This window comes from Eptesicus fuscus, chromosome 1, assembly GCF_027574615.1.
Source record: "Eptesicus fuscus isolate TK198812 chromosome 1, DD_ASM_mEF_20220401, whole genome shotgun sequence".
Classification (NCBI taxonomy): domain Eukaryota; kingdom Metazoa; phylum Chordata; class Mammalia; order Chiroptera; family Vespertilionidae; genus Eptesicus; species Eptesicus fuscus.
In genome coordinates this window covers 102968778-102984669 of record NC_072473.1, presented here as the reverse complement: position 1 = coordinate 102984669, position 15892 = coordinate 102968778, and the positions used below count along the sequence as shown (strand labels likewise).

General features: G+C 41.7%; 1 protein-coding gene across 1 annotated transcript in view; it reads right to left on the bottom strand.

The window, feature by feature from the left end:
* Positions 1–14505: 14505 nt before the first annotated feature.
* The window catches only part of MCF2 (MCF.2 cell line derived transforming sequence), a 137615-nt gene continuing 136228 nt past the window's right edge, over positions 14506–15892 (bottom strand). The window contains 1 exon segment of the mRNA XM_054719734.1: positions 14506–14577. Within this exon segment, the coding sequence (XP_054575709.1) occupies positions 14506–14577 (72 nt within the window).

Here is a 15892-nt window from a genome sequence, read left to right as displayed (position 1 = left end):
AATGGTGTTGGGAAAATTGGACAGATACATGCAAAAAAATGAAACTAGATCACCAACTTACACCATACACAAAAATAAACTCAAAATGGATACAGGACTTAAACATAAGACGGGAAACCATAAAAATACTAGAGGAATCCACAGGCAACAAAATCTCAGACATATGCCAAAAGAACTTCTTCACTGACACTGCCCCTAGGGAAATGGAAGCTAAAGAGAAAATTAACAAATGGGACTACATCAAAATAAAAAGCTTTTTGACAGCAAAAGAAACCATCAACAAAACAACAAGAAAGCCCACTGCATGGGAGAACATATTTGCAAATGCTATCACTGATAAAGATTTAATCTCCAACATCTACAGGCAGCTTATGCAACTTCATAAAAGGAAGATAAATGATCCAATTAAAAAATGGACAACAGACCTAAACAGAACATTTTCAAAAGAAGACAGAAGGAAGGCCAAGAGACACATGAAAACATGCTCAAAGTCACTTATTATCCGAGAGATGCAAATCAAAACAACAAAGCGGTATCATCTCACACCTGTCAGAATGGCTATCATCAACAAATCAACAAACGACAAGTGTTGGCAAGGATGCAGAGAAAAAGGAACCCTCGTGCACTGCTGGTGTGAATGCAGACTGGTGCAGCCACTGTGGAGAACAGTATGGAGTTTCCTCAAAAAACTGAAAATGGAACACCCATTTGACCCAGTAATCCCACTCCTGGGAATATATCCGAAGAAACTAGAAACACCAATCAGAAAGGATATATGCACCCCTATGTTCATAGCAGCACAATTTACAATAGCTAAGATTTGGAAACAGCCTAGGTGCCCGTCAGCAGATGACTGGATCAGAAAACTGCGGTACATCTACACAATGGTATACTATGCTGCCATAAAAAAAGAAGGAATTCTCATCATTTGCAGCAACCTGGATGGAATTGGAGAACATTATGCTAAGTGAAATAAGCCAGTCAATGAAAGAAAAATACATGATCTCACTCATTTGTGGATAATAAAGAACATTATAAACTGATGAACACAAAGATAGATACAGAGACAGTAAAGCATCAAACAGACTGTCACATTGCAGGGGGAAGGTGAGGGAGAGGTGGGGGAGATAAGAAATCAAATGAAGGACTTGTATGCATGCATATAAGCATAACCAATGGACGCAAAACTCTTGGGGGTGAGGGCATGTATGGGTGTGGGGTGGGGGGGGGGCAATGGTAAGATATGTACACATATAATACCTCAATAAAAAAAATTAATTTAAAAAAATAAAAATAAATAAGTTGCTTATTATTGGTCTAATTAAAAAAGAGGATTAATTCTGTGATCCCAGCCAAAATTTTTCTATGCAAAAACTAGTTTAAAATCTAATTGATATCTTAAGATAATTATAAAAAGTATTATAATATTTAAATCATATATAGATATTTGTTTGATGGTTTTTTTCCATGTTAAAATTTCAAGGCTTTAACAGAGATGATTCTTGGAAAGCTCCAAGGGCCCGGAGTAATACAAGAAATTTATTCTCTCTTCTTAAATGAAATCTTTTTAAATTTAACAGATCTAATATACTTGAAATTGCATGGAAAGCCTTATCAAATAAAAATTAATAAATATACTTTAAATGTTATGAAGTTTTTGGCTTCTAAGAAGGGCAAAATGAAGTAACTAAATATTTATTATAATCCAACAGCAGAATTTAAAATGACAAAAAGCCTGTAGCTGCCTGCATTCTTAATTAAGCTAGAGGTGGGGCAACATTTGCGGCTTGTGAATCAGAATGTAGATACCTGCTCCCGCTTTATCTTTGTGACTCCCCAAATGGGAGAGAGTGCCAAGCATGTAATTAATCATTGCCTAGCTGCCTTTGTGATACTAGGTCCTCCCTTAGAGCTAAAGACAGACAATGGACCCTCATACGCTAGTTCTGCTTTTTAACATTTTTGTCAGCAATATCAAATTTGTCATAAAACTGGTATCCCTTACAACCCTCAAGGTCAAGCAATAGTGGAAAGGGCAAATCGTACTCTTAAAATGCAATTACTAAAACAGAAAGGGGGAGACGGATGTTATGTGTCACCTCAAAACAAACTCAGTCATGTTCTTTATACTTTAATTTTTTGAATTGTGATGCAGAGGGTCATACAGCAGCTGAAAGGCATCGGGCCTCCTGTACAATAGCCTCGTGGGGTAGCCAGATGGAAGGATGCACAAACTGGACAATGGTTTGGATCAGATGATGTGGGGAAGAGGTTGTGTTTGTATCTTTCCAAAAGGAGCAACGCAGCCAATTTTGGTGCCAGAGCGTTACATACGTCACCACAATGGACCCAGAGAAGCTCCTTATCCCATCATTCAAAAGACTGAGAGTTGCCCCGATGACAGAAAAGTGGAAAAGGAAGATGACGAAGGCTATACAAAAGACCGAGGTGCCAACATGGGGTCAGCTGAAGAAGTTAACAACTGAGGCCCAGCAGATGGTAGAAAGGCAAGATGTGGAAGCTACTCCCTCAATCATGTTTCTGGCCATGCTAGCATTGGTTAGCTGCAAGTCTTCTGCAAACTCTTGCGCAGCCAAGTCCGAGGACTCTTGAGTAAAGCAGCAAAAGAAAATTACATTTAGTAGAAAAATGTTACTGTAGTTTGATTTCTCTATTATTGTAGTGTTGCATTGGCATTGTTTTATTAACCCTTTGCATTCGCTTGCTTTTTTCTCGATTCCTTTATTCTACTTGGGATTTAATTTTTTAAATACCCCAGATTTTAAAAAGTGCGGCAGTAAAATAAAAAACTGGAGTTTCTTTTCATACAAACTTATTTATTTGGGTTTTTTTTATATTTCAAATTATTGATACATTCAATAACCGTCACACTCGACATCCGAGTGCAAAAGGTTAATAGCCATGTCTGGGTTTTGCATTTGCATTGTTTTGTTAATGTTTTAATAGTCAGAACTTTGTTCTTGATGTTTAAGTTTTACTTCCATTATTATTAGCTTAAAATTAAAAGAAGGGCGAGATGTAGGAAGCGGTTATAGGGTTAAGCCTCGGACTGACCTGCTGGCAAAGTCACAAACAAGTCCCAGCTTGGAGGGCACAGCCCTCTAAGCATAATTAAGCTTGATCTTGTGACTGCTCCTTAGATCTTTCCTCGGTAGCTAGTGGGTTGTGGGAGGGGCAGCAAGTGCTGCCAAAACAAGTGAAACTTACAACATTGTAAATTATCTTGTTTACCTCTGACTATAAAATAAACCATCAGCTTGCAGGCACAGAACATCCACCTAGACCCAGCTTATTCTCTTTGTCTTTTCTTCATCCTTCACCAGCCCTCCCTTAGGCTCGCCGAACCCTTGGCTGTGCTGGCGTGGCACACCTATGTTCATAGCAGCACATTTTACAATAGCTAAGATTTTGAAGCAGCCTAAGCGTCCATTAGCAGATGAGTGGATAAAAAACTGTGGTACATTTACACAATGGAATACTATGCAGCTTTTAAAAAGAAAGAACTCTTATATGTATGAACCTGGAGGCTATTATACTAAGTGAAATAATCCAGTCAGAGAAAGGTATCACATGATCTCACTCATATGCGGACTCTAATGCAAAAAAATAAACTGATGAATAAAATAGATCCAGAGACATAGAAGCATGGAACAGACTAGTGATGTCAGAGGGAAGGTGGATGTGGGAGTGTGGGAGGGGAGTGATTAACCAGGGAACTTAAATGCATATTTGCATAGCCCATGGACACAGACAATAGAGTGGTGAAGGCCTGGGAGGAGGCAGGTATGGAGTGTAGGGGGTCAATGGAAAAAAAACCCACAAACAAAGGGGACATCTGCAATACTTGCAACAATAAAGATAAATTACAAAAAGAGAACATTCACTATCGAACTAAGATTAAAAACTATTATATAAGAAAATCCTCAGCACATCTAGCTCTCATGCTTCAAATCTTTTTTACTTCGTCTCCTGCTCCATTATATTTTAATTTATTCTTCAGCCTGGTTGTATTTAGTTGGTTATTTTCATAATAATTGAGTTAGTGAGTCTATCTCACAAATACTTAAACAAAATGTACCTTTGAAATGGTTTACATTTTTTGTTTAGCTTAAGGAATACATCCTCACAAAGTTCAACTTCATTGGCCCTTCTCAATATAACATTATATTGTGTTGAAACTGCCTCCTCAGAATTTACTGGGCTAATTTGTACATGTGAAAATGAGGTTATCAACAAATATTGTGTAGACCCTCACCAAGTGAAAGGTAAAACTTGAATATGTCGGAGAAACCAAGATGGCGGCATAGGTGAAACACCTAACCTGCAGCCGGGCACAACAATTTCAAAGGCACAACTAGAGGTCAGAACGGACATCGTCCAGAACCACAGGAGAGCTGGCGGACTGAAATGCCCACAGCTGGGGGGAAGGAGAAGGCCACGGGGACAATCGGGGGAGCCGTAAAAGCCTGAGGTATGGAGAAACTGGCGGAGACACGAGCACGCGCGCCTGCGGGGAGGATGGAGCCTGAGAGGAAGGGGCGGCTGACGGCCTGGCCGGCGTTCACTGGCAGGAAGGAGATAAAGGCTCCGGAATGCGCTAAGCGCCGGCTCCGACTGCACTGAGCGCCAGTTCCGGGCGAAACCCTGGGAAGCCAGGCGCAGGCTGGGGGAATGAATCTGGGCTGTGGGGCGCAGGCACAGAGGAGCGGGGGAAGGCAGAGCTCCAGAGGCGCGCACGGGAAGGGGCGCAAAGGACGGACTGTTGCCTGCGCCACTGAACTGCCCTAGCGGGAAGGAGACATAAGCTCAGGACCGTGCTGAACCCCAGTTCCGACTGCACTGAACCCCAGTTCCGGGCGAAACCCTGAGAAGCCAGGCGCACGCTGGGGGAATGAATTTGGGCTGTGGTGGCGGAGGCACAGAGAAGCGGCGGCTCCAGACGCGCGCACTGGAAGGTGCGCAGAGGACGGACTTTTGCCTGCGCCACTGGGTGGCCCTGCTGGGAAGGAGACAGGGACGCCAGACTGCGCTGAGACCCAGTTCCGACTACACTGAAGCCCAGTTCCAGGCGAGAATCTGGGAGTCCAGATTCATTAGGGGAGGGACTGGACTGTTTGGCAGTGGGCGAAACTCCAGGGCGCGTTTCTCTCGGGGGTGTTTGCGGGGAATACAGAGGGACACAGACACAGGAGCCTCATAGGGCGGGGCTGACAGGAAGCCAAGGTTGTAGGCTCCACCCTGTAGCTCCGCCCCAGCCAAGCTGAGCAGAAGCTTTTTCCTGCTGAGTGCCTCAGGTAGTGGCTGACCCACACTACATTGGAGACCCAGAAACGAGGGCATCTAGTGGTTGGTGTGAGATGACACCAGATTTCAATCACTTGCATAAGGGAGGCATTCTAGAGGCAGACTCAGTAAGCGTCAAGGCATTGCTGCATCAAGACCCGGCCCACAAACATGTCTCCTGCACAGCAACTCTTCCTATATAGACAAAGAGGGTCCTCACGGCCAATTGGCCTGGAGGACAATTCCTCCCAGTGACACCAACAACAATCAAGACTTAACTGTACAAAGGAGGACCAAGATGGAGACATAGGGCGGCAGCCTGATCGTTGCCTACCACAACAATATTGAGACTACGACGGGAGAGCAGAGCAGACACCAGCCAGAAAGACCGGGGGGCTGGCTGAGCAGATGCTCTACAACTAGAATAAAAGAGAGGGGTACGCAGGATGATGCTGATGCCGGTGACCCAAAGTCCACACTTTAAGAACTATGGCTCAGGCGACACAATGGTGGCCTGGAACGTGCTCGGCGCAGTTCCCCCGGCGGTCTCCGGCTGAGGGGACGGCTCCACTCGCTGCCGAGCACGGACAGACGAGCCCCTGGGAGACATGGGGTGGGAGACTCCGTGCTTGCTGACCTCCGAGTCCTTCAAGAATCTCAATGCCCCGAAGTGGCCAGGTGCGCACGCTCAGCGACTGGCCACCGTTGCAGACCCAAGGGCCGACGCAGCGACACCAGACCAGCCCACCGCCGGGCACCGGGCACACCGGAGCCTTGCCGAGCCCGCCGCCCAACGAGTTCTGCGGCAGCCGCCCTGGAGCTCTGAGAAAATGACCGAAGGAATTGCTGAGAGGGAATTGACCAACAGGAATTGGGATCAAGAAGACGAAACCCCGCTGAGACCCGAGTCCAGGCGAGCCTGCGAGCCTCTGGGCTCAGATGTGGTCACACGCCTCTGGGCCTAGGTGAGGCCTCACGCCCCTGGGTTTGGGTGAGGCCACGCGCCCCTGGGTCCAGGTGAAGCTGGATTCCGGGTTCGGGTGAGGCCATGTGCCCCTGGGTCCGGGCGAATCTGAACCCTGGGTCCGGGTGAGGCCGTGGGCCCCTGGATCCGGGTAAGGCTGGGTCCCGAGTACGGGTGAGGCCGTGAGCCCCTGGATCCGGGTGAGACCACGCGACCAGGGGTCTGAGAGAGGTAACGCGCCCCTGGGTCCGGGTGGCTTCGTGCACCTAGGTCCAGGTGAGGCCACGTGCCCCTGGGTCTGAGAGAGGCCACGCACCCCTGGGTCCGGGCGAGACCATGTGTCCCTGGATCCGGGTGGGGCCTCGTGCACCTAGGCCCGGGTGGGGCCGCGTGCCCCTGGGTCTGGGGGAGGCCAGGCGTCCCTGGGTCCGGGTGAGACCGTGTGTCCCTGGATCCGGGTGAGGCCTCGTGCGCCTAGGCCCGGGTGAGGCCACGTGCCCCTGGGTCTGGAGGAGGCCAGGCGTCCCTGGGTCCGGGTGAGACCGTGTGTCCCTGGATCCGGGTGAGGCCTCGTGCGCCTAGGCCCGGGTGAGGCCACGTGCCCCTGGGTCTGGGGGAGGCCAGGCGTCCCTGGGTCCGGGTGAGACCATGTGTCCCTGAATCCGGGTGAGACCTGGTACACCTAGGCATGGGTGAGGTCACGTGCCCCGGGGTCTGAGAGGCCAAGCGTCCCTGGGTCCGGGTGAGACCATGTGTCCCTGGATCTGGGTGAGGCCGCGTGCACCTAGACCCGGGTGAGCCCAAGTGGCCCTGGGTGGGAGAGGCCAAGCGTCCCTGGGTCCGGGTGCGACCATGTGTCCCTGGAGCCGGATGAGGCCTCGTGCACCTAGGCCCGGGTGAGCCCAAGTGGCCCGGGGTCTGGGAGAGGCCAAGCGTCCCTGGATCCGGGTGAGACCATGTGTCCCTGGATCCGGGTGAGGCCTCGTGCACCTAGGCCCGGGTGAGCCCAAGTGGCCCTGGGTCTGGGAGAGGCCAAGCGTCCCTCGGTCCGGGTGAGACCATGTGTCCCTGGATCCGGGTGAGGCCTGGTGCACCTAGGCCCGGGTGAGCCCAAGTGGCCCTGGGTCTGGGAGAGGCCAAGCATCCCTGGGTCCGGGTGAGACCATGTGTCCCTGGATCCGGGTGAGGCCTCGTGCACCTAGGCCCGGGTGAGCCCAAGTGGCCCTGGGTCTGGGAGAGGCCAAGCGTCCCTGGGTCCGGGTGAGACCATGTGTCCCTGGATCCGGTGAGGCCTCGTACACCTAGGCCCGGGTGAGCCCAAGTGGCCCTGGGTCTGGGAGAGGCCAAGCGTCCCTGGGTCCGGGTGCGACCATGTGTCCCTGGATCCGGTTGAGGCCTCGTGCACCTAGGCCCGGGTGAGGTCACGTGCCCCTGGGTCTGGGAGAGGCTAAGCGTCCCTGGGTCCGGGTGAGACCATGCGTCCCTGGATCCGGATGAGGCCTCGTGCACCTAGGCCCGGGTGAGCCCAAGTGGCCCTGGGTCTGGGAGAGGCCAAGCGTCCCTGGGTCCAGGAGAGACCATGTGTCCCTGGAACCAGGTGAGGCCTTGTGCAACTAAGCCCGGGTGAGGCCACGTGCCCCTGGGTCTGGGAGAGGCCAAGTGTCCCTGGGTACGGGTGAAGCCAGATCCTGGGTCCGGGTGAGGCCGTGCGCCCCTGGATCCATCCGGGCGAGGCGGGGTCCCAGGCCCGGGTGAGACTACGCGCCCCTTGGGTATGGGTGAGGCCACGTTCCCCTTAGTCCGGGTGACGCCGTGCCCCTGGGTTCGGCCGAGACCAAACCAGAGGGAGTCGGACCTCCATTACCACCATTTGTCCACCATCCAGAGCTGAGGGGTCAGTGCTGACATGTACACATAAGGAACTACTGGACATTGAAATTGGGTCTCAAAAGAACTGTTGGTCCAGGGGGAAGCTCGCTACAGATTGATTCATTTGCCTGTCAGCATAACTATTATTGCTCGTCTCACATTCAGTTCTTATTAGTATATATCTAGTGACATATGATCTCGCTCATCTAGGGGAAATGATGAACAACATAGACTGAGGAACAAGAACAGAACCAGAAGCAAGGAGGCATCGATCGGACTATCGGGCCTCAGAGGGAGGATAGGGGAGGGTAGGGGGAGGGTGGGGGGAGGGGGAGAGTTCAACCAAAGGACCTGTATGCATGCATATAAGCCTATCCAACGGTTAAGTTCAACAGGGGATTGGGGCATGCGTGGGGAGAGGGGTGGGATGGGAATGGGGGGATGAGGACAAATATGTGACACCTTAATCAATAAAGAAATTTAAAAAAAAAAAAAAAACTTGAATATGTCATGAGCCTTACTACAGAAAATATATGTATTTTGAACTAAAAAGGAATTATGTTTTTTAAAGTGCCTATTGTCACTTTTATTAATTTCCTTTTGTAAAATGTAAAAGGTTCAGGTTTTGTCTTTAATACTGTTTTGTTCCCAAGCATTTTGCTGTCCTTGGGGAGGCGCCATAAGACTAATTGCAAACTGTCTATTTCAAACCAATGTAGGGAAGGGTACTGAAATGTAATAAAGTGATTTCTTTTGAAAATTAAATGCTTGAGACATGATTCATTAAGCATACTACAATTTACTGCCCCTATGGGAAGCAGATTCCTGTGGTCTAGTATATTAATAAGCATTATTATACTTAATAATAAGCATTTTTCAGAGAAATTGTGAAACTGAATTGATTTTTGACTAAACCCAAAACAAAATCATTGACCTAATTTCTCTTCAAGTGTAGCATTTCTTATACACCCTTAGACTTTCAGAAATACACTCTGAAACTTTCTCTTTTCATAGCACAGATGTCAGAGTGGCTTTTATAATAGCTCTCTGTTCTATATTGTGAAATTCATGCATAATTTTGGTAAAATGTCAACAATACATTACTTCTCAGCCAACATAGGAATAAAAATTTAAACAGATTTTAATTTTCAAGGTGTTCTTTGGAAATGGGTTAACATTGATTAATTCACTGATAGTGTTTCCTCGAAAGAGCTCAAAATAAATGTAAAGACAAAAGAAATAACTGACCCTGTGATGGAATGCTCATTAAGACATAAGAAGCAAACTCAGTTTTTAAATAATGGAAGAGTCAACCAAACCAATTTGTTAGATTTTTGTCTTCTAACAAATATTAACACACAAGTTCTGGAACCCAAATAAGTTGTGGAAGAAATCATTAAGTCTGTCAAATTCAGCTATAAGAAGCCTTTGCAAGCAAGCAATGGCTCAGAAAACAACTGCAGGTATCTAGATGTTTTTCAGGTTTCCTTGGGCTTGATTACATGGAAGATTTTTTCAGTGTGTGGAAATATGCACTCATAAATATGGCTATCTAACCCTAGAAACCTCATTTATTGTTATCCTAGATTTGGGTGAAGAAACATTTTGAGCAGAATATTTTACTCTAGTTCTAGTCAGATATCTCTATCTATCTCTATCTCTCTGTATCTCTGTTTGTCTCAGAGAATTCTCTAATTAGGCTAAAGGTTAACATTTAACTAAAAATACTTGTGGTGCCTTTAAAGTATCCCTAGTAATTTAAAGGGAAAGGGTTTTCAATATATAATTGATACTATACTAAGCTGGATATTTTTAATGTGGAATTAATGCTATTACATTTACATTGTAAGTACATTTACAATGTAATTAAATTTGAAGTCTTAAAGGGAAATTGCTGCTTTTTTATAGTAGCACATTTATAGACCAATAAAATAAACACAGTGGAGTTACATATACAAACTTAGCATTCATTGTACAGTGATTAAAATATTAAAAGGCTATAACTGTATGTTTGAATCTATAGCATTTTGTATTGTCATAAATGATTAAAATCCCTAGTTTAATAACAAGAAATTAAAATGTTTTGTGCAGAAAGGCATCATTATTCAAAAGCTTTATTTCCTAATTCTGTCTTCTAACCACAGGATCAGTACACAGAAGAAATAGATTTTAATTTCATTTTGTTCTTATTTTTTCAGAAGCATTAAGTGAAATATCCAGTATATGGCCATTTTCATGAGTGAGTTATAAATCAACCATCATAAACTCCAGCAAGTATACATTAAAAGATTTATAATTTTCAGGTACCTTTGAATAAAATACAACTGGTTTGTTATAGAAATTGTTACATCAAATGACACTATTGGCATAAACTATGATCTTGATATGACACACAAGCCTATTTAAAAGATCAAGTACTTATGTATTATATGGTTATTGAATTTGTTTATTGTAACACATTTCATCAAAAAACGTGCACCTTTTTTTTCATCAAAAAATATGCCAACTTGATAGTAAAACACACAATCCATGATTCAAAAGGCAGCAATTTCAAACCATTGTCTTCAATGGTCCTTGACATAAAATACTCCAAGCATAAATTCAACATTGCATGCAAAAACTGGCCCTGTGCTTTAAAACAAGTCATCACACTGTTTACATATGTAAAAGAAAGACAACTATACATGTATCATTTTCAAAAAATCCTAAGATAAAATATAACTAAAGAAAATTTTTACTAGAACAGATTTTTCCAGAAAATTAAAAAGCAAATAAAGACACTGGAAAGTAGAACTTTGTTACAGGAACACCTCTTGTGCATATATGAATATTTAACTTAAAGCTGTAACGTGTGTCTAAATTGCAATGCATAAAATGTAAACTTTAACACATTCTAACCATAGGATTTTTAGCTTTGGATTTTTTTAAAACTATAAGACAACTCTAGAAACCCTAAATACCAGTCAAAGTGCAAAAGAGGTCCTTCAGAACATATCCCTTTGGTATATTATAGTCGCATAGATAACAAAATTAAATAATAAAATAAACTATTAATTAACGAAGCGGGGGAAAATCTCTGATTATCTTTCCTCCTCTTTGGATTTTTGTTTTGTTCCTGAAAAGTTACAAACAAAATTACAGGTAAGGCTTTTACCTGTAAATGTTCAAAATAATTGCTTTCCAGGGTTTTTTTTAGGTGGAATCTGAATGCATGCCATGAAAAACCATACTTGGAAACAAAGTAACGCTGCACTTTTCACCTGTGGGGAATGGAAGGTATGAAGATACTTCTTGCATGAATGAGACAAACAAACTATGAATGACCAAGTCCACCTCAGTCTTGAGGAAATTCTGTGAATGTCATGGGCAGCATAGGATCATTCTGACTCTTGTGCTGTTTATCTGAAATATTTTTAAGAAATATAATCTAGTCACACCACCAAAGGAAATCTTAATTTTAAAAGTCTATTCATTCTCCTTTAATTCAAGGGGAACTTAGTTTCCTTGAGTTACTCAGAGCAGCATCTACAAAATAATGAAGAAAGATATTAATATTCAAGTGACTTTTAAGACCAAAAATGTTGGCTGTGCTATGATTTCTAACACTAATAATAATCTACATGATGGAATTAGTGAATTTAAGGGAAAATGTGACTCAATACAGCTACATAATTGGCTTTTGAAAGTATTCCAAGTATTAGTCTCTTATATTTTATCTTATTCTAACAAGCATAAATGTGTAACATTGTCAAGTGCTTGATTCAACATGTGTAATGTTTCTTTGTATTTGTTTGATACTCTTCTTTTCTGGTTAGTGTTTTCTCTGCCCTACATAAGAAATTGATAACTGAGACAGGAAAGCATGGATCAGACTGCCAAACCTCAGAGGAAAGGTAGAGGAGGGTGGGGGTAAGGGGAAGAGATCAACCAAAGGACTTGTATGCTGCATATAAGCCTAACCAGTGGTCACGGACAACAGGGGGTTGGGGGCATGCGTGGGGAGGGGTTTGGGATGGGAATGGGGGGATGAGGACAAATATGTGATACCTTAATCAATAAAGAAATTTTAAAAAATAAAATACTTTAACAAAAAACCACATATGGATAAAAAAAAATTGTTAACCACTCAGCCATGAAGATACTGCCTTTTTTTGGTTTTATAAGCTTTATTATTCTAGCTTTAACATTTATGTCTATGATCTAACTCAAATTAATTTGTGTGTATGGAGTGCGGTAGAGGGACAGAGGTTCATTTCTTTTTCTAGATGGATATCTAGTTGCTCCAGCACTATTTGATTAAATAACCTTCCTTTTCCCATTTAGTTGACTTGGCACCTTGATTGGATGTTAATTGATTATGTATATGTGTGTCTACTGAAATCTCTATTTTTCTACATGACACTATTTACTGTAGCCTTATAGGGTATTGAAATCAGGGTATATAAGTCTTCCAAATTTTTGAGATTCTTTTCTAGATTCTTTCCCTCTCTGTATACATTTTCCAATAAACTTGTCTTTATTTTTTTTTCCCAAAAGGGTCTGCTGAGATTTTGATTCCATTAACTCTACAGGTCGATTTGGAGATAACTGACTTTTTAACAACTTTGAGATTTCCAATTCTTGAACATGGTATACTAGTATATCTCTCCCTTTCTTAGGTCATTTTAAATGTATCTAAGCAATGACTTCTGATTGTCAGTATAAAAGTCTTAGATGTTGGTTGTTAGACTTATTTCTATTTCAAATTTTATATTACTAATGTAAATGGTATTGTGTTTTGAAATTTCATTTTTAACACTTGTGGCATGGTATAGAATTAAAATTTACTTTGTATGATGACTTTGTATACTTGGCTTTATAAAATTCATTTATTACTTCTAGTAGGGTCTTTTTGTGTATAGATACCTAATGATTTTGTACATATAAATGATCTGCTAAGCACAACAGTGTTGCCTCTTCTTTTCTAATATTTTTGTTTATCTTTTTATTTTGAATTATGGCACTGGCTAGGATTTCCAGTATCAATGTTGAATAGAAATGGTGTGAGTGAATAATATCCTTGGCTTCTTCTAAATCTTAGGAGAAAAGCTTTCAATATTTTATCGTTAAGTATGATGTTAGCTGTGGTTTTTCACAAGTGTACATTATCAGGTTGAGGAAATTCACTTTATTCTTAGTTTGGGGTGACTTTTTATTATGAATGAGTATATAGTTCTGTCCAGTACTTTTCTGTATTTATTGAAATGATTACATAAATTTCCCCTTCATTGTGTTAATATGGTGAATTATGTTGAATTTTAAGTGTATAATACAAGTATTTAAAGCTATACATTTTATACCTTCCTTATCTGCATCCACAAATTTTGATATGCTCCATTTTCATCCAACTTGAAATAATTCTAATTTATCTTGTGCTTTTACTTATTTGTCCCATGTGTTTAGATTTATGTAATTTAATATCCAAAATTTAGGGATTATTGATTTCTAATATAACAAAAACAAATAAGAAGTGACTCTATTTTGGGGGTTTCCATGTGACCCAATATTCATATTGAGCTCTATCAACCTTAAATTTTATTTCATGTCATAAATGCAATTTGGAACCAAATAAGTTACTCCTGGTCTAATAGATCCATCTAAACACAATGTACCATTACCTGGAATTTAAATACAAATCAAAAACTAGAAATTCAAAGGAAATATTTACATATAATAATAATCTTGTTCACACACAAGTTCACAAACAAGTCTGTTTTCTTTTTGTGTGTGTGCTGCCTTTTTATAGATAGCTCAGTATCACTCACTGTGAAAATCTACAAAAACATTGGTTTATATACAGAAATTTTATTTGAAAGGGTTTTTTTAAAAAATAGAAATGAGGATTAGATTAGTTCTCATTGCTTCATACTACCTTCACATATTAAATCTTGTGTACAGATACAGAGAAGTGTGCATGTGTGTATGTGTGTGTGTGTGTGCGTGTGTGTGTGCATATGTGTATAGCAGAAACCTACCATAAGGATAGAACATATTCTGTGAACTAAGTAAAAACACACTGGTAAAGCATTCTTAGATAGTAAAGCTGATACCTTAAAAGTATTTTATCAGTATTTAGTTCTGAAGGATCTCTTGTAAGACACCACAGTATCGGAAACTTTCAAACCTATGAACCTTGTAAGAAAGAGTTTAACATATTTATTAAATCCTAGCTAACATAGTAGGCTTGCAGCTTTATTTCTAAGTGCAAAGAGGTTCTTAACCTATGCCAATTGCATACTTGGTAAAGCTTTAAAATTTTTAGTCTTTAAACAAATAGTATACAGTCTGTTCATATTATACCTGTAACTTTGGCATTCCAAAACCTATAGTCACCGATTTAAATCTTCAGACTGTTCCCTGGAATCAGATCTTCTTTTCTTCTGTTTAGATTTTTCACCAACCTAAATAATAAATTAATTAGTAGCCAACAATGGTAATATAAGCTAATAAAAAACAAAGACATTACATTCCATTGCAGCTCAAATTTTCCCAAAGCTATTGCACATATTCAAAGACCTTCATGACACTGTTCTTGAGTCTTTTGAGTAACCTACAATGGACTGAGGTTACTAGCAAAAGGGGTTATTATTTTAATGATACATCATTAGTTTTCACCCTCGTATGTATACTCTTCCATCTTTAAAGTCAGAGTACATGGTCAATGTAGCATTTCAGTTAAAGTTATTGACACAATAAAATAATAATTTCATATAAATTTTCTAAGATTTAAGGAAACTTTATTCAGTCCTCTTCCAAACAATATTCCTTCTTGCTTTGGGTTTTCTAAAATTAAACAGTATATTTGGCAGAACCATCTTTGCAATTGGTGCTAAATGAAGTCAGACGCATGATAGGATAAGAATAAAAAGTCCAATATTTGAACTGATAAGAGAAGTGTGACTATGTTGTAAAGGAGCAAAGCATAATAGGCATTCATTAAAAATGTGATTTGATGAATGAATTAAATTATCACATGTAATGCGATCTATAGCCATTACAAAGCCAGATGTATTAGCTAATGTCTGAGCCAAAGGTAAACCACAAAAGCATGCAGACTCATAGCATTTCATTCTTTCAAAGGATTTTTCACTCACCAAAGGTTAATATTCCTTTCAGTGAGCTATATAGGCATGGCTGAAGCAATGAAAATGAAACACTAATAAGAAATGTGATATTTCTGCTTCTTAAGACTGTATAACAAAGATACAAGTAAAGCAGAACATTTGATTAGATACCCATGTGCCCCAGGCAGAGGTCATCACAGGCATGGAGAACACACCTACCATTGACCCTCAGCATCTTCATGGAGAAGCTGAATGACATCTCCATTTTTAATCAGAAGGTCTTCTGAGCCTCTTTTTCTGCAATCTGTTAAGGCTTTATATTTGCCTGCTGACTGAATGGTTGTTTTAAAAAATTACATTATAAACTTGATTGCAAAACTGCTTGCACAATTGCATGTTTTGTGTCAAATAATTATCATAGTACTTCAATGGTAAATGTGATAGCTGCAACAGCTTTGCAGGAACAAACAAACATGAAGCAGTTTGTGATGGGGGGAAAAAGCGGAACATGTGCTTATTTAGCCTGAAGAACTCACTTTTATTTGCAAAAAGAGAGTTACATTATGAACTACACAGAAAATAACAGAGCACAACTAATTTAAGTTACATGAATAATAAGCATATATCCAGAAAAAAAAGAACATTAAGATAA